Source organism: Eptatretus burgeri, chromosome 16 (assembly GCF_056783735.1).
Source record: "Eptatretus burgeri isolate ZD-2024b chromosome 16, Ebu_testis_v1, whole genome shotgun sequence".
Taxonomy (NCBI): domain Eukaryota; kingdom Metazoa; phylum Chordata; class Myxini; order Myxiniformes; family Myxinidae; genus Eptatretus; species Eptatretus burgeri.
This window is the reverse complement of record NC_140976.1, coordinates 26,384,665-26,404,794: the sequence shown is the minus strand read 5'-3', so window position 1 is coordinate 26,404,794 and position 20,130 is coordinate 26,384,665. Positions and strand designations below refer to the sequence as shown.

At 46.8% G+C, this 20,130-nt stretch overlaps 1 protein-coding gene across 1 annotated transcript in view; it reads left to right on the top strand.

The window, feature by feature from the left end:
* LOC147010743 (uncharacterized) overlaps positions 1-20,130 on the top strand; it is a 61,519-nt gene continuing 41,389 nt past the window's right edge. Inside the window, exons 1-3 of the mRNA XM_085859303.1 lie at positions 1-525; positions 10,839-11,325; positions 11,431-11,472. Of these exons, the coding sequence (XP_085715429.1) occupies positions 453-525; positions 10,839-11,325; positions 11,431-11,472 (602 nt within the window). The 5' untranslated portion in view covers positions 1-452. The remainder of the gene's footprint in view (positions 526-10,838; positions 11,326-11,430; positions 11,473-20,130) is intronic.

Below are 20,130 nucleotides of genomic sequence, written 5' to 3'. Positions count from 1 at the left end.
CGATCTGATGGAAATGTTCAACTCGGCTGTGGGAGTATCGCTGCCGCGCGAAGAGTACAAGCCATGTTTCCCTCAACCTCGTTCCGCGCGCACGTTTTCGCCCCGTTGAAGCACAAATCACACACGAGGATATTTTAAAGGACCACGTGGCGCCGTTGAAGAGGAGGATCACAAACGGGTTTGGTATGTGACGTGCGATGAGGGGGGGAGGGCGACGCGAAGCGGAAGATCCGCCCCAGGAGTTGTGTCGAACCGGCGTGCGAGCTTCACGAGCGGTCGTGCCTCTTCGTGTTCTCGACTCGTTTGCTTTGTTGCCTGGAGCCGCTCGATCCGATCGCGGCGCGCGGCCACGGGCGGGTGGGGGCCGGGGGGAGCCCCGGCGAGCCGCCTGAGCCCGCGCCCGGTCGGACCCGTCTCTTCTGCCACCGTGGCTCAGCCGCCCGGGTGGCGTCATGGGGATCGAGACGTTGCTGGAGGCGGCGAGGTTCGTGGAATGGCAAGCCCGGCAGAAGGAAAGTGCGCGGGGTAAGCCGGGTCTCGGGCATGGTGGTTATTTATTTAATTTTTTTTTCCGATCCCCACGACTCGAGCGCGAAACGGAGGGGAGGGTGTGGAGTCTTGGGGTGGGGGGGAAGGGAGGCTCTACCCCACCCCACCCCCCTTAACACCGTGCAGACGTGGCTCCCCGATTACTCACCTTTTGTCCCCAATCTTTTACGTGACGTTCAAGCGGGAAGGTTCTGAGGTAAAATAAAGGTGTCGGGTTTCGAGGAAACCGAGCATCCGTTCTCAAAGTTTCGCCCTCACGGGGCTCGTCGTTTTTTTTGAGGGAAATCTGGGCCAGTTTGGTGTGAGGGGAAAAAAAAATTGATTGGTACAGACGAGTCCATTGAGGTGAAGGTGTTTATCACGTCCGTTCCGCTGGGGACGGGGGGGGGTGTTGTCGTCACGGGACACCAGGAGCGCGTCTCGTCTGGGGGTCTTCACTGATCTCCTTGAGGACGTGAGAGACTCCGGTCCCTCCGGTTCGCGCTATTTTCAGACTGTGCGAAAGGAAAAGGGGAAAGGGACCGCGTGCCATGACCACACCCACGGCCTCCCTCCTCCCCCTCCCTCCCACACGGGGTGCACGTGCAGCGCAAGCACCGCCCCGCGCCAACTTTCACTCCATGTATGACGCAACCCCCCCTCCCCCCCCCATCGATGTACCGCCCCATGTTGAACTCTCCGTCCACCTTCCACTCACCCTCACACCACCGGCTTATTCGCCCAACTACCGCTTTGTCCTCCATGTTCCGAACGTTTTCTCGCGCTTTCTTCAATCGTTGGTTCGTTTTTAATCGATGAAGGTACAAACTCGTGAGGTGCGGATTGCCTACGTGGGTTGCTCAATGCTTCCCTCATTCGTTCCGGGTTGACTGAACCGAATGCCCCGCCTCCTTTTTCTGCCCCGCCCCTTTTTTTTTTCTTCCTCTCCGCCTTTCGGCTGTTCTCGTCTCGTCCCGCCCCTTACCGCGTGGTTCCCACGTGTGTTGCTAAACCGTGAGTGTGCACCTTTTATGAGCAGCACCCCATGAGGGCGCACACATGAATAATATCCCTTTCACCTTTAATCCACTTTGTCTTCAAGTTACCACGGGACGCAAACTTATTAGTGCTTTCTCTTTTCTGTATTTATTTATTTCTATTTCTGGAGGTTGCTGCAATCCTCCTCCCCTCCTCTCTAATTGCAGATTTGTTTTTCGATCCTCGTGGAGGATCTCTCGGTCTTACTCACGTTGTTGTTCTTCATGTTCTTCTTGTGGACTTTTTTGTTTCACAGCCTACAGTTTTCATCGAAACTTCCTGAAACTTGGCATATATATATATATATATATATATATATATATATATATATATATATATATATATATATATATATATATATATGTAAAAGTACCCTGCGCAGACAGTAACGATCTCCGATTTTGAAAATTCCTCCGAGAAAAAAAGTTATGACGTCAAAATATCTCCACTAATGGAAATCGCCGAAAAAAATATCTCAAACTAGGCAAGCTTTTTGAATTCTGTTTGCAGGAATCAAACAGGGCATTAGCAGAGATTAATTACCGCACATATGATGCATCACTATGACGTCATATCAATTTTTATGACGTCATTCCTATTTTTGACATTTCTTGTTTCACAACCCAGAGTTTTCATCGGATCTTCGTGAAACTTGCCATGTATATGCAGAAAGCCCACGCGCAGGCAGTAACCATCTCTGATTTTGGAAACTCTTCCGAGAAAAAAAGTTGACGTCATAATATCGCGCTAATGGAAATCGCCTGTCCCATTATCTCCAAAACTAGGCAAGCTGTTTGAATTTTGTTTGTGGGAATCAAGCCGGGCATTAGCACAGATAATTTATTGCAAACCTGATACATCGCAATGACGTCATATTCGTTTTTATGACGTCATCATTAAGAGGACAAGGATATTGGCTCATTTGAGCTTGTTAATATTCTTTTTGAATGAACTCCAATGGCGTTGTGTTTTGAAGAATCCTTCCACCCATCCGTTCTACTTTAACGAACCCCAATTAATCCCGCACTTTTGTTCAGGGTGCCGGCGATAGTTCGCCTACTCTTGGTGATGGACATTGTGGGGCTGTTTAACGTCCACCACCGAATGCTAGCAGACGGGACACCCGGCTTTACGTTGATCCGAAGTCCGATATTTGATTCACTCGATTTATACATTCAAACCAATTGCTTCCGACATTACCTTTGCATCGCGAGTCCTTCATTGAGCTCTCGGGTCACGTGGCTTTGCAGGCCTCACACATTGCCCGCGGGATGTTTGCCTCTGCATCAAATGCTTCCTGAGCTTCTGAGCAAGTCGAATGAAAACTCATGAAAAGATTCCACAATAATCTAGGAATCGTTAATCGAATGTTCCAATTGCCGTTTCTCTACTAGCCCGTTTGTTCTGTTTGAAGAATGTTATACCCTCCATTCCTGGCTCGTGTCAGCCTTCCCGAGATATTGCATTAATGCTTTGCCAAGACTTGCAATATAGAATTAGCTTCATTACTGCCGTTAATCATCAACCATGTATGATCCAAGTGATGGCCAAAGGTTCATCACTCTGATTCTTTTGTGTACCATACACTCCTACCGACAAGTTGCTCATTTCTCACAATAGCAACTGACGGGCACATCTGCACATCAGTGTCATTGTCGTTGTCCATCACATAAGAGCGCTTCTTCTCCTTCTTCTTCTTCTTCTTCTTCCCCTTCCCCTTCCCCTTCCCCTTCCCCTTCCCCTTCTCCTTCTCCTTCTCCTTCTCCTTCTCCTCCTCCTTCCCCTCCTCCTTCTCCTCCTCCTTCCCCTCCTCCTTCCCCTCCTCCTTCCCCTCCTCCTTCCCCTCCTCCTTCCCCTCCTCCTCCTTCCCCTCCTCCTCCTTCCCCTCCTCCTCCTTCCCCTCCTCCTCCTTCCCCTCCTCCTCCTTCCCTCCTCCTCCTTCCCCTCCTCCTCCTTCCCCTCCTCCTCCTTCCCCTCCTCCTCCTTCCCCTCCTCCTCCTTCCCCTCCTCCTCCTTCCCCTCCTCCTCCTTCCCCTCCTCCTCCTTCCCCTCCTCCTCCTTCCCCTCCTCCTCCTTCCCCTCCTCCTCCTTCCCTCCTCCTCCTTCCCTCCTCCTCCTTCCCCTCCTCCTCCTTCCTCCTCCTCCTTCCTCCTCCTCCTCCTTCCCCTCCTCCTCCTTCCTCCTCCTCCTTCCCCCTCCTCCTCCTCCTCCTCCTCCTCCTCCTTCCTCCTCCTCCTCCTCCTCCTCCTCCTTCCCCTCCTCCTCCTCCTCCTCCTCCTTCCCCTCCTCCTCCTCCTCCTTCCTCCTCCTCCTTCCTCCTCCTCCTCCTCCTCCTCCTTCCCCTACTCCTCCTCCTCCTTCCCCTACTCCTCCTCCTCCTCCTTCCCCTACTCCTCCTCCTCCTCCTCCTCCTTCCCCTACTCCTCCTCCTCCTCCTCCTCCTTCCCCTACTCCTCCTCCTCCTCCTCCTCCTTCTCCTCCTCCTCCTCCTTCCCCTACTCCTCCTCCTCCTCCTTCCCCTCCTCCTCCTCCTCCTCCTCCTTCCCCTACTCCTCCTCCTCCTCCTCCTCCTTCCCCTACTCCTCCTCCTCCTCCTTCCCCTACTCCTCCTCCTCCTCCTCCTCCTTCCCCTACTCCTCCTCCTCCTCCTCCTCCTTCCCCTACTCCTCCTCCTCCTCCTCCTCCTTCCCCTCCTCCTCCTCCTCCTCCTCCTCCTTCCTCCTCCTCCTCCTCCTCCTCCTCCTTCCCCCTACTCCTCCTCCTCCTCCTCCTCCTCCTTCCCTTCCCTCCTCCTCCTCCTCCTCCTTCCCCTACTCCTCCTCCTCCTCCTCCTCCTTCCCCTACTCCTCCTCCTCCTCCTCCTCCTTCCCCTCCTCCTCCTTCCTCCTCCTCCTTCCCCTACTCCTCCTCCTCCTCCTCCTCCTTCCCCTACTCCTCCTCCTCCTCCTCCTCCTTCCCCTACTCCTCCTCCTCCTCCTCCTCCTTCCCCTACTCCTCCTCCTCCTCCTCCTCCTTCCCTACTCCTCCTCCTCCTCCTCCTCCTTCTTCCCCTACTCCTCCTCCTCCTCCTCCTCCTTCCCCTACTCCTCCTCCTCCTCCTCCTCCTTCCCCTACTCCTCCTCCTCCTCCTCCTCCTCCTTCCCCTACTCCTCCTCCTCCTCCTCCTCCTTCCCTACTCCTCCTCCTCCTCCTCCTCCTTCCCCTACTCCTCCTCCTCCTCCTCCTCCTTCCCCTACTCCTCCTCCTCCTCCTCCTCCTCCTTCCCCTACTCCTCCTCCTCCTCCTCCTTCCCTACTCCTCCTCCTCCTCCTTCCTCCTTCCCTCCCTCCTCCTCCTCCTCCTCCTCCTCCTCCTCCTCCTCCTCCTTCCCCTACTCCTCCTCCTCCTCCTTCCCCTACTCCTCCTCCTCCTCCTCCTCCCCTACTCCTCCTCCTCCTCCTCCTCCTTCCCTCCTCCTCCTTCCCTCCTCCTCCTTCCTCCTCCTCCTCCTTCCCCTCCTCCTCCTTCCCCTCCTCCTCCTTCCCTCCTCCTCCTTACCCTCCTCCTCCTTACCCTCCTCCTCCTTACCCTCCTCCTCCTTACCCTCCTCCTCCTTACCCTCCTCCTTACCCTCCTCCTCCTCCTTCCTCCTCCTCCTCCTTACCCTCCTCCTCCTTCCCTCCTCCTCCTTCCCCTCCTCCTCCTTCCCCTCCTCCTCCTTCCCCTCCTCCTCCTTCCCCTCCTCCTCCTTCCCCTCCTCCTCCTTCCCCTCCTCCTCCTTCCCTCCTCCTCCTTCCCCTCCTCCTCCTTCCCCTCCTCCTCCTTCCCCTCCTCCATCCCCTCCTCCATCCCCTCCTCCATCCCCTCCTCCATCCCCTCCTCCATCCCCTCCTCCTTCCCCTCCTCCTTCCCCTCCTCCTTCCCCTCCTCCTTCCCCTCCTCCTTCCCCTCCTCCTTCCCCTCCTCCTTCCCCTCCTCCTTCCCCTCCTCCTTCCCCTCCTCCTTCCCCTCCTCCTTCCCCTCCTCCTTCCCCTCCTCCTTCCCCTCCTCCTCCTCCTTCCCCTCCTTCTCCTCCTCCTCCTATGGCATCTATTTATTTATTCCTATGTAGCCTGTGGCTGCTTTGCTGCATCATTTTCTGGGAGCACAGCTGTGCTGTTGATAAAGTGCCCCCGTTACCAGTACACTGGTACTCATTTTGCTGACCTTGGAAAGATGACAGGCCCAGTCAATCCACCTGGTGTTAATGCAACACTTATTGAACTCAAGACCTTAAGATCTTAAGCCAACACCAGGCTTTGGGATCTATAGCATCCACCCTCTTCTTCTTCTTCTGTATGGCAGCTTAGCTGCTGGAGTCGCTATCATTTCTTGGAAGCGTGACTGTGTCGCTGATTCAGTGCCCCTCTACCAGAACACACTGGTGCTCATTCCGCTGACCTCGGAAGGATGACAGGCTTAGTCAACCCCCTGGTGTATTAATTCAGCGGCCAACGGGGCTTGAACTCGGGACCCTAGGATCCCAACCACCACCCTAACCACTGAGCCAACACCAGGCTGTATAGCATCCACCAACTAATGCTAACAGACGGATCGATGAACAACCCTGCCTATGAAACACTGGGATGACAGTTTTTTTTTTTCGCTGCGTCGGGATTCAAACCCAGGTGAGACAGCTTGGTGGCAAGTGTGCGTCTCTAAGCCATCTTGGAGCCCCTCACATCAAAGCACTAAGCACGTCATAATGTGAACTTCCCCTTCTCCCAAGTTCAAATCCCATATCCAGTATTTATTTGTCCATGGTCTCCAAACGTCTCTTCATGTCATGTATGTTTTGTAAGCCTCCATCATCCTCTGGTGCTAGAAATTTTATAATGACATTGCAGAACCCTGGTTGGTTTGAGAAAGCCCTCCCCCCCACCCCCTGGAGAGTCCATTCCACATTATTGTTCCCCCTACCTGTGGTGCTGGTCTTTATAGTTAACATCAGTTTATATCCAGCGTGTCCAAAATACAGCCACGTCTGTCAGTTGGTGTCCTCTTCTGTATGTGCCATAATTCTCCCATGGAGATGATTGATTTTAACTGTTCCCATATTCCACTTCGATGTCATATGCGTTCAAGGCAGATAAAATGGAGGTCGTGAGTAATGCCCTCTTTACATAATGTGACCTGTTTTTAGAGAATGAGTGCACCTCCCACAGATATGTCTGAACTGATCACATGTCTGCATGGGTTTTGTAATCACAAGGTGTGTCTGTGTGTATCACCATGACATGTTAACTAATGTATCGTATTGCAATGTAAGAGGAGAGCAAAAACAATTTTTTCTGTGTGTGGTGTACATTTATGTGACGTCACCTTGAAGTTTGTCTGTTTAGCATTGGCATCCGAACTCGTGACTCGTAATGGGAACCGGCATTCAAATCCCTGTATGTGTTTTCCCATTTTCTACTAAGTATATATATATATATATATATATATATATATATATATATATATATATATATATATATATATATATATATATATATATATGTGTATTAAACCCGAAAAAACAGGAGGGTAGGTGTTTGTCTTAAACTGAGCTGTCTGTCAACTGCTGTAGGCTCGACCAATGACTCGATGTCCGACATCAACTCTCGGAACTCTTCCAATTTGGAAGTCTTGCAGGACCTTGCACTGGAATCTTGAAATCCTGGGAAACTTGTAATCTTGAACACAAAATTACACCACATAAACATCCATCAGTTTTATTGCGATGCATCATATACTGTATACGTTATTCGGCAAATAACTAGCATACTCCATCCACCCAATGGGTGTGACAGTCTGGAGCACCAAGGTTGGCAGAGGATGGTGAAGTTAGCTCGGTTCCAAGCAGATGGAAGATGACCAAGGACAAATTGTAGGTTGAATCGACCAGGATGTTTGTGAAGAACAACATGTCTTGATTAAATCCGTCAGCGAAGCAACAGGTAAAATGCGGTCTATATATAATTTGAGAAGTGTGTTTGTTTGACCTTTATGCACTCGTGAACCGCTTATTGAATCGTGGTGGTTGTATCCCACCTGAGTATACCAATGGGGGCCGAGGGTTCAGGCTGTGGTGAGGACCCAAATTCTCTCTGGAAATGTGTATCATATAGTGCCACCTAGTGGGAGTGCGGACATAGGACATGACCGAGCCCCCTGTTGGTATCCCCAGGTCGCTTTATTGTATCTGTCTGATTTCTACATAATTTCTGAAAATCACAGAGTGCTCACTCCCGGGAGCCCTGAGGGTCTTGTAACTGCACTCGGGATGTGTCAACTACAAATTGCGTATGTACTGTCATGGCCAAAAATATTGGCACCCTTGCACGTTTTTTTTCAAATAACTCACAATTTTCTCTAAAAATAGTTGAAATTGACAAAAGTATTTTGTCTCCAATTCTTTATTTCTTTCACTGTTTATATTACAGAACCTTTGTTTTTGATTCAGAACTTGATGTATCCTTTTATATCAGAAAATAAAAAGAAATGGCATTGACAAAATAAACACCCTTGATTTAAGATTTGTTATCACAGCCTTTGGACAAAATAACTACAGTCAAGTGCTTCCTGTAGCCATGAATGAGCTTCCTACACTCCTCTACTGGAAGTTTGACCCACTCTTGTGCAAACTGCTCCAGTTGTCTGAGATTTGAAGGGTGCCTTCTCCCAACTGTTGTGTTCAGATCTCCCCATAGGTGTTCAATGGGATTTAGATCTGGACTCATTGCTCGCCACTTCAGAACAGTCCAGAGTTTTGTTTTGAACCATTCCTGGGTGCTTTTTTTGAAGTGTGTTTGGGGTCATTGTCCTGCTGAAAGACCCATGACCTTCGATGGAGACCCATCTTTCTGACACTGGGTTGAACATTGCACTCCAAAATGCATCGGTAATCTCCTGAATTCATGATGCCATGCACACATTCAAGGCACCCAGTGAGAGGCAGGACAGCAACCCCAAAACATCACTGAACCTCCTCCATTTTGACTGTAGAGAAGGTGTTATTTTCTTTGAAGGCTTCATTTTGTTTTCTGTGAACATGAAGATGATGTGCTTTACCAAAAAACTCTAATTTGGTCTCATCTGTCTATAAGAAATTCTCCCAGAAGGATTTTGGCTTGTTCAGGTATGATTTGGCAAACTCCAGTCAAGGTTTCTCATGTCTCTCTGTCAACAGTGGGGTCCTATTGGGTTGGTGACAGATTGTGCGAGTTGAATCTGGCAGTTGATCGAGGTGCTTTCTCCACCATTCGAACAATCCTTCGCTGCAATCTATCAAATTTTCTCTTGTGGCCACGTCCAGGGAGGTTAGTTACAGTGTCATGGTCCTTAAACTTCCTGATAACATTGCGTACGGTGGACACAGGAACATCAAGGTATCTGGAGATGGACTTTTAGCCTTGAAGTTGTCCATGCTTGGCTACAATCTTGTGTGTGACCTCCTCAGACAATTCTCTGGTTTTCTTTCGTTTCTCCATGCTCATTGCGGTACTATACATGCAGTGTCGCAAAACAGCAGAATGACTCCTTTTTTCTCTATTCAAACTGGTTTAATGAGTTTTTTTTATTTTTATTGCAAGCACCTGCAACTCACCACAGGTGAGTTCAATCCAAAGTAAAGGAGAATCACCTGCTTGAAATCTAATGATTTCTAACAACTTCTAAAAGGTGCCAATAATATTATCCAGGCCATTTTAGGATTTCTGTGTGGAATAAGCTAAGATTTAGTAATACTTTCAGCTTTTTTTGTTTTGTTCCACTGCCAACCAAAGAAATACATTTGTGGATACCAAAATATTTTAAAATTTCAACAATTTTCCAGAAGAAATGGTGCATTATTTGAAAAAAAGTGCAAGGGTGCCAATATTTTTGGCCACGACAGTGTCAAGACGTCATAGAAATGGGGAAATCGACCTGTCTGTAAGGACGTGTTCTTTGCTTGTATCCTTATAATTGCTGTAACTCTCATGTAACGAAGCTTAACTCTCTACACAGCGTGACCACTCCTTGGCTTTTTTTCACAAGATCTTGGCTATTCGTTGTTCACCTTGGCGTCTTGGTTTTCTATAGGTTTTCTTGGCTTATTGGTTTTCTATTATCATCGCTTTTCCGAAACCTTGTGAGTTATTGGCTTTTTTCATTGGCTCACCTTGGTATTTATGAAAATGAAGAGTGGTCACACTGCTCCACATGCCTTTGCATGTGTTTTGAGCACAAACTCCTCCACGGGCCTTGGTTTCAATATAGTTTGCAGGGTTGAATCATTTAGTGTGCATTACGTTTGCTGTTTATCTTATAAATAATTTCAAGTGTTTGTTTGTTACTCTTTCACGGCCTAGCCATAACTCCAAGAAGCCCCAAATTATGGGTGTAGGTACTGCAGAATCTGTGCAAGGTTTTAATCTACCGCAGGTTGGTCTTGACATCCGTTATAAGGCCACCAAAGGCCACTATAAAGTGTATATTGGGATGTCAAGTCGGGCAGTGCTGCCGCTAGCCCGCAGGTAAAAGGTAACACCCATGAGGTCAATAACTCCAGAGCTTTTCAATGTCCAACATGTCGTGAAACCACCGCCGGGAAAAGGTCAACCAGGCTGGGCAGTATCGGGTTACCCCCCCCCCCCACCAACCCCAACCTCTCGTTTACATTGTTTGAAGACTCATGCAGGAGCTTGTGCATTATTTCCTTAGCACATATTGGTAAACATTTGCCTGAAATATAACTCTACGAAGTAGATATTATGCCAAGCAACATAGTGGATGGGATTTGTACCTGGGATCCCAGCATCATGAGCCATGTGCTTAAATGGGAGTGCCAAACAGACCTTCCTGCCCCAAACCAACCACCTGCACATAGACTTGGGCCAGGGTTTTGTTGAGGGTTTCTTAGTGAGTATGCCTCTAAGGTAAGTGACATATGTAGTATCTATCAAAGTTTCAATTCAACCTTCTTTTGATAGTGGGGAGGGGGGAGGGAGAAGTCACATCATTATATATTATTTAGATACTTTTGATTTGAATATTCTCATCTGCTTTACATCCTAAAACTCACCTTTCTTCTTGCAAGACTCACCCACTGTGCTTTCACACAATGCAAATGTGTATAAACTTGTTTCATTCCCGTTTGACATGGTCTATTGCACAAAAATTATCCTAACTGCACCAACTGTCCTGTTGCACAATAGGACATGTGCACACCTGCAGCTGCCTTTGTGTATGTGTTGCAATGATCTCGTTTTTTAATTTTTCTTTGATTTCAGAGCATCTTGGCTGTGAGGGAGACAAGGTGAATGAACCCTTAGAAGATGAGAACAGTCCTGGTTTGATTCCATGCAGGGATGGACTGCTCACCCAACACAGAGACTCCTTGTATCCTGGCAATTGGGCTCCTCAGAAACAAGATGTTGTGTCATGTCGCAGCCCATTGCATGAACGGCCTTTGGATCCTCTTGGTGTCTCGCGTGTCGTATGCTGTCACCCGTGTCCGTCGAACGGGGCCAAGTGGAATGATGGTCACGAAAGACCCGAGTCACAGAGGTCGCCATGCTCGACATCGCCCGGTGCGTTTGAGGGTGCTTTGCTACAAGAGATAGACGAGTCTCCAGCAGCCTCGCCTGTCCTTTGTCCTGAAACTCATTCCATAGACTCTGGCTGCACGACGCCTCCAGTGGCCGGCCCATCCATGCGCAGCCCCCGAGGTTCTCCTCAGACTTCGGAAGATAGCACATTGGGAGTTGTGAGACGACGGTATATTGTGATGGTGGTGTCATGTGATTCTATGAGCTTTGTGGTGGTGGTGGTTGGCATGGTTAATAATACGTGCCTTTCTTTTTTTCTTTTTCTTCTTTGCAGGCCCGGTTTGAGAGAGGCTCACAACAAATTGGAGAAGCACAGGCAAGTCCTGGTTATTCATTTTAAGTAAATAAAAGGCTTCCTTGGGTTTAGTTGGCCTGTTTGATATTCTCATCTGAGCTCAAAGCTCATGATCCTGTAACTCTTGGTTCAAATCCCATATACTGCATTGATTTTGTTTTTTCTTCTTCCATTAACTCGTGTCAAAGTATTCTGGCATCTCCTAATATCCAAGGTGTCTTGCGTGTGATCTATGCAAAGCTCTTCCCATGAGCCTTAGATTGTTGCACAGAAATGCTGCTCATTCAGCTCGCATGCAGAAAAAGGGCAAATGAGGAAATGGTGGCAGCAATCAAAACTTCAATAGGTGGCTTAAGAAATATCTTTTGTCACGATATCATAAAGAGGAATAACATATGGAGCAAATCAAAATAAGAGTCAAATTGAGTGTGCGGGAAAACGTTGCAGCAGTAAAACACCATGCTGGGTGGGGAAAACTATATTAACAACTTCGATATAAACTTTTCCCTTTCCTGGGGATGGGTACTTTTACTAGTAAGGACATAAAATGAAGTGAAACTCATGAAAAATGATCTTTTATAACATGTAGATTATGTTGTCGTAGTGGCTGTAGTTGTTGTTTGTGAGCTCCTCTGTGCATTTATATATTTTTCTATTGCTTTGAGAAGTATTCCAATAATACTGTCTGACCCGCTACTTGCGGATACACTATTTGCAATCCTTGTTCTCTTGTTCAATCCTTATGTGTGTCATAAAGTGTGACCTGCTTCGACATTCGTGCTTCGCATATTTGTGGGTTTTAAATTATTATTATTTTTTTTGTTGTTGTTAAATACTTCAGGACTGGCCTTCCACATCCACCTGGGAAATTGGAAATCAGCCAACATCACAGCATTACATAAACATACCCATCAGAGATGGGGAATCCCCCGCCATTGAAAAAGGTCATACATATTCCAGATAATGAGGGAGGTGAATTGGAAACAAGACACCATTAAGAAAAAAATTAGAGCCTATATCGTGATAACGTCTTTTCTTCAACATGGCTGCCTGGCGGCCATATTGGATGTTCGAGCGGGCCAAAACCATGTTGGAAAAAGTTCCCCAGGGGTGAGGAATGTAGTAACCAAAAATAATTGAAATCAGATAAGCGGTTTTCCATTTATTACAAAAAACATTTTTTTCAAGATGGCTGCCCCAGTCGGCCATCTTGGATCCGGCCACGCCCAAAATCAATAGCGTTCTTCCTTTTCAGGTGGTACATGTGTGATTCAAATTTCAAATTGATATGGCGAAAAAACATTTTTTTGAAGATGGCCGCCCCAGTCGGCCATCTTGGATCCGGCCACGCCCAAAATCAATAGGGTTCTTCCTTTTCAGGTGGTACATGTGAAACTCAATTTCAAATCGATGTGGCGAACAGTTTATGAGTTATCGCACTCACAGCTATAAATGTTGATGCCCAGACGGACGGACGGACAACCCGGGTGACAACAATATCCCCCTTCCGTCACGTGGCGGGGGATAAAAAGGCTCAAAAACGGATCCCCTTAACTTCTGCCCAATTAGCTTCCCGTACTTCCATTCATCAGCAAGGTCATGGAATCTATCATCGCAGTTGACAAATCATTCCTTTTCTCCAACAGCCTCATCACGGATCATCAGTTCGGATTCAGACCTGGTCACTCGACGTTGGACATGCTGCTTCTACTCTCCAGCAATGGTGGAGGCCCTTAATAACAGACATGAGATCAGGACCGTCTCTCTGGCCCTATCTCGAGCTTTCGATACAGTCTGGCATCCTACCTTACTCTCCAAACTATGAAATCCAAGACAAACTCCACTCTTGGATTCCTGACTTCCTCCACTCTCGTAGCCAATGTGTGGCTCTCATGGAATCCTTTCATCTCCCCTCCCTGTCAAGGCTGGAGTACCCAAAAGCATTGTTTTAGGGCCCATCTTATTCCTAATCTTCATCAATGATCTCACTGACACTGGAAAATCCTCTTGATCTCTTTGCTGATGACTCCACTCTCTGCTGTGACATCACTCATCCTTCTGACAGACAGACAGACAGACAGACAGCAGCCTCTTTCTTCTCCTCAGACTTTGACAAAATCACAAACTGGTCAAACATAATTTTGCTTTTGTATTCATATCGTCCACCCTTTGCGTTCTCCCTTACCGCTCGTCGTTACCTGCATCCCTTGTTTGTCCATCTCCCTCCACTTTCTCCCTCTGCCCTGTTGTTGGTGTTTCCTCTTTCTCCTGTTGTTCTTTGTTATGTTTTGTCCTGATTACAGCGTGTGCGCTGTATACAATTGCACCGAGTTTGAAATGTCCCCGGCGTTGTCTACCACTTCTCCAGTGGGTCCGGTGTCCCCCCCCCCCCCCCATTTGCCTCAAGACAGCCAATGACGGCCGTCCGGTAGATGCAGTGCGTAACCTCGACGGAAATGGCGACAATCGATGGAAATACCCGAGTATTTCAATGGAAATTTGTGAAACTAATGTGTTATATATGTGAAAACCATTAAATTTATTGCTTGATGGAAAAAAAAACGAAGAAACGCTCCCCTCATGTACGAACGAACGAACGAAAGACGTCATTTCCTTCCACCATGGCATTTCGCGCTAAACGCAGAAAGCTAAGTTCTTCTTATGCCATCATTCTCTTTAATATTAGCCATAAACAAGTGTTTCGTCATGCATTAGTAGTTGAAATTTACTTACAACAAGAACGAAAAAATAATCTCAGATTCAAAAAGAACATAAAAAAAAACGAAAATATCACGTGCAGGACAAGACCAATCGAGCTGAAGGAAATGATACTGTAACTGCACTGCTCCTGATTGGTCAAAGGACACCACGTGTGTTGTGTGGGCGGTGTTATGCACGAGGATTCCAGGCTAAGTTCTTCGTATGCCATCATTCTCTTTAATATTAGCCATAAACAAGTGTTTCGTCATGCATTAGTAGTTTAAATTTACTTACAATCATTCTTTTGCGGCCTCCTGCCACGCTGTATCGAACGATTTCATTCCTTCTGTTATATATAAAGGTGCTTATCACAATAATAACAAGATTTTTACATTTCAAATATTAAGTATGCTTTTTAATTGTTTTTCAACTGAAAAAGCATAAATTGCATATTTTAACATTAGTGTACTCATTTGATTCACCACACGCGCTGTGATGAAGAATTTCACTTGTTTTCTCTGTGTAATCACCCTTCCACGAGCCTGGAAAAAAAAAAAAAACTTTTTTGCACAAGCCTGGAAAACGTATTTATTTATTTTTATTATTTAATTTTTTATTTTTAACAATGCCCCGACATTCATTGCATATTTACTTCCACTACTGGAGGTGAAGGAGGTTATGTTTTCACCCCCTATCTTCTGTCTTTGTTTGTCTGTGTACAGGATATCTCAAAAAGTTGTGAACGGATCTGGATGAAATTTTGTGGACAGGTTGGGTGCCTGACAAGAACAAACTGATTAGATTTTGGTGAAGATCCGAATCCGGATCTGACTATTACAATTCTTCAAGTGATTCTTCACCATTGAGAGATAGGGCCAAAAACGATATATATAGCACGATATCTCAAAAAGTTGTAGACGGATTCGGACGAAACTTGGAAACATTGGGTGTGAGACAAGGAAGAATTGATTCAAGTTTGGTGAAGATCCGAATCATGGATCTGGATACGAAAATTATTTAATTTTAAAAGTGATTCTTCACCATTGAGCGATAGGGCCAAAAACGATATAACATGATATTTCAAAAATGTATTGGGCCCGATATTTTCTCGTGGATTAGGCATTACGTGGTGGAGGTATGTGCTCTACTGGTTGCCCTTCTAGTTTATAACTGTAACAATAATCAACATGGGAGTGTAATACAGCAATGGTGGGCAAAATGGCATCCTCATTTACTTGTTTAACCTTTTGTTCCCCAGCAGTCGTTTTACCAGCCGCTATTCAAACCTCCACACACCTGAGCAGCTGGTTTACTGGCTGCAATTCAAACCTTCATATACCCGAGCAGCCGGTTTATTGGCCGCTATTCAAACCTTCATATACCCGGGCAGCTGGATTTTCTCTCGGAAACCCAAGATGGGGGAGCCGAAAGTCCAAGGAGCTCAGGGTTCAAAGGGTTAAGGTCTTACAGGATCGTGCAGCTACTCGTCACACTCTTAGAGCGGCAGCCAGCGAAATTTATTCAGCTGGAAGGAGACAGAAGGTTTGACCACACGAGTTGGTTGATCATGTATTGCTGACCAAGGATCGGGATTGCTGCCGGTTCGTAGCCTGTACCTTAGGCCTACAGGTGACATTTCCGTGTCGCCAAAATTGGATTTATTCAACCCGAGAGCGACAGGGAAACTAATCATACCATGACATGGGGTAGGGATCACAGTTGACCAAACGGTAGTTGACAGCAATTCCAACCTGTACGTTTTCCAGGACAGCAATTTTTTATGGGGTGACGTGACCACATTTATTCAACCCATGAGCGACAAGCATGAGACTTGGTTCATATAATCTATGGTTATTGCCAAATTCGAAAATATCAATGACAGCAATTTCACCCTGTACTTTGACCTTGACCCAGGTACAATATACCAACGCTATTCAACTCAAATGCGACAAGCATCGAACTTAGTTAAGCATGATCTAAGGATATTGCCAAACACCAAAATACCAATGACATCAGTCTTTTCATGTACTTTGACCCTGACAGCATCCTTCGACATTGAACCCGTAATAATGCCAAATTTAACCAATGCCTCGACATAAAATAATCTTAAACCACGGCAGAAAACTAAGGCCCGGTTTCTCAAAGCGGTAAGACGCGTCTTGGACGTAAGACGCGTCTTACCGCTCTGAGAAACCGGGCCTAAAGCTTCATTTCCCATAGCACGAACATCGGTTCTTCTTTCTACGTCATCGTCTAAGTGGCATAAAAGATCCATACAATTGATCAGTATTGGTATTATGATGAGCAGTATTGGTCGTATTGATCAATTAATCCATTTCGGATTCACTCCCGCTGTCACCACTCCAGGGTTCACCATCGGTATCCGCGGAGAGAGTGTCGATGGGCTGGTCTGGATAGTCGTGGACGTATTCCTCGACATCAGTGTCGCACTCGTAAGGATCCTCTTCAGATTCCTCTGTCTCTGGCGCAGTAGAGGAAGGCTTCTTCAGCTCTTCGGTACATCAAGGACGACGAGTACAGGCCCAAGAAACCACTGAAATGTGTAATTTCCAGTTGCATCCATTTGCCAGCCATAGTTGATGGGATTGATTCCGGCCGTTGGCTTCGCCTTCGAAGCCGACGTCCACATCAAGGAGACGTAGTGAGCCCAATTGAGATGTTGCAGCAGCGTACGTTTGCAGGGGGGCAAGGAAGCGCAGTTGATCTTCCTCACCTGTTCAGAGAACTTGCCCACACTGTAATTTCACTCTTGCTTCCTAACATCGAAGAAAGTCCAATACCTAGCGTTGTGTTTTTTCAAGGTTTTAAATTTCCCTGTGATACGGTATAGACTGCATCTGAATAGAGCGCTTCACACTTTCTTTCCTTTGCGGCTGATGGTGCTTCGGCAACGCCACACAGTAGTGTTCTGTAGAAAAGTTTTGTCAACGGAGGTATTTCTGAGGCGGTTTTCTTCAGAGAATCAATGGTTGTAGGGCTCGAAATTTGTGTCTTCTCCATTTGTAGAATCTCCGATCGCAACATCATTGCACTCGATCGTACCTCCTGTTCATCCGCAGTGGTATTTTTCAAAGCCACTACAACTTCATCAAAACTGAGAGATGGCGGGTAAATGAAATTCCCGGTCTTGTTCGACTCCTTGCCATCGCACAGGTTGTCTTTGGAGGCTTTTTATTTTATCCAGCAACTTCTGTGTGGTGTATCCTTCTATATCCCCAGAAATCCCACCACTGGCCAGGAATTCTGATTTGTATAACTCCATTACAGATGCAACTGCGATTGGAATACGTTTTCCAACTACTTGGGAGTCTATGGATCCCTGTATCGCTTTGAATGCTACCCTGTGAGCAGCTGAGGGTGCAACGAAATCATATCCGCAACTTGCAGCCTCAGCAACGTTACGCACTCAGTTGACAATGGCTGCCCGGATATGCACTCAGTTGACCCTTCTGGATCTCATCAGGAGTGGAGTTCCACACTTAACATGGGGAAATCACTTTTACCTCCATACACCCGGGATGAACCCCATATGTCCATGGCACAAAGCCAGGGAATGGGGCAATTATTGCAGGGGGGTTGTCGTATCCTGGTTCGTATACCGGTCGTGTTCAGGTGGAGGGGAATGAACAGAGACTAGCGAAACGACATGCAGTACAGGAGTAGACGGCATTAAATTACAGTACAGGGTAAACATCCATATAGACGAACAGACAAACAAGCAGTCATAGACTGGTACTTACGAAATCGTCAACTTGACCTCTGACCTTGTCTAATAACAGCTGTCTCTAGAGAAGGTAGCGACGCGAACCAGAAGTTTCTACGATGATTCTGTACAAAACCATCAAAAATCGAATGTTTGACCTCACTGTGACCTTGACCTTTGACCGATTTTGACCAAAATCTAATCGGTGCTAGCCATCACCCTCCTGAATCACGTGGTCTAATTTGACATTGGTAGCTTCTTCCGTTCTCGAGTTATCGTGCCTACAAACAAACACACAAACAAGCAGTCATAGACTGGTACTTACGAAATCGTCAACTTGACCTCTGACCTTGTCTAATAAAAGCTGTCTCGAGAGAGGGTAGCGACGCAAACCAGAAGTTTCTACGATGATTCTGTATCAAACCATCAAAAATCGTAACATCGACCGAAGCAAAAATCTCTATTTCTCCACGCAATTATATTATACCTTAACGTAACTCGACACGTCTGCTCGAGTGCACTGCATCATGGGACGACCCGTGACTCGTCGAGTGAAATATTTTTTATACAATCTTAAAACGTCTCCAAAACATCCGATTTTTACCAGAATTTCGACAACCGAGTTTTAAGCGTCCTAAGCGATCGCAAAAACCGAAGTTAAAACGAACTCTTAACGTCGAGCGAAGCAAAAATACTTCATTTCTCCACATCAATTTACGGAATTATGTTTGACCTCATTGTGACCTTGACCTTTGACTGATTTTGACGAAAATCTAATCAGCGCTAGCCATCACCCTCCTGAATCACGTGGTGTAATTTGACATTGGTAGCTTCTTCTGTTCTCGAGTTATCGTGCCTACAAACAAACACACAAACAAACAAACACACAAACAGAGGACGGAAGTCATCAATATACTTACGAAATCTTTAGATTTCGTAAGTAACAAGGACTTGGTGGGGCTTTAAACAATAAAGGTGAATTTGGCATGCACTTCAAAAGTCATGCCTTTGGTGAAGGTTCCAGAATGCCTGTGTTATTTGCACATGCCGAGAAGCCATGGGAGTAAAACAACGCACACTCTATGTGGTGATGGCAATCACGGCACACGTCATTATGCATTTATGTTACTATTATCGCTTTGAGTTGAGAGGGGGCGCGAGCTACCCAACCCAACACATTTACTTACATAATAACCCATGTAGGGTAGGCACTATTCTTAATACATATTATGGAAATAACTATTCCAAGAGGCAACGTGTTGTGTGCGTTTTAATTTCAGCATACGGTTTATAAAGCCGTAACATTACCCCCTTCCCTTTCCCAGACTCGTCCGAGTCATACACAAAGTTGATACGGAGTAGTCTGGGACAGCCATTTCACCATCCTTATGTGCCATGCATGTGTAATTACCCCCAAGTATTTACTTCACTTGTTACCTTAATACTATCCCCCATGTATGCGACAATTTAAACTAGCTATGTCCCACCGAATGCATTGGTAGCGACCGAACTGACTCAGATGACAACCTTATGTAATACTGAAATTGCTGGAATTATGAAATTCCAAACACGCAACCAGGGGGCTTTAAAATTCTAAACAACTTTATACAACAATCATCAAATATTTACAAAGTCTGACCCAGGACCTGAAGGACCCCCCCCCCCCACAAATGCAAACATTGTTCATTTTGAAGGCGGAGACCTGCTTTTCATTGTTGCCAACTCTTCCTCTTGCTCGTCTTCGGGCTGGAGGCTCTTCTATCAAAAACCGGCATGCCATGGTCTGGCATACAGGCCATTTTGGGGTGGCCCTTCTAAATAACAAACACATCTTCCTCCACTGAGCTGCTGTACAGGGCAGTTCTTGATGATGGTGGGGGGGGGGGACATGGCCACTGAACAGGTGGTCCAGTAAAGTGGATGAGCAAGATGAGTGGTACATGGGCCACAGAGCAAGTGGTCCAACAGTGTATGGGCCACACCAAGGTGATACCAGCAAGGCGGCCAGTGATGTCTGTCCAGACCCAGGAAAGAGACAAATGAAAGCACAGGAAAAAGCCCACGGCACGGAAAACAAAAAGGTAAACCAGGTAATGCAATGGTCACAAGCACCAGGTCCGACCAACAGTCAGCCGGTCCCTGGTGTGCACATACCTGGGGCGCAATGGTGGTGGTGTGGGAAGAGTGAGCTCGAGGTCGGCCCTACTCGTCCGCACCCACCCAGCGTTTCCTAAACTAATACTACCAAAATTCAT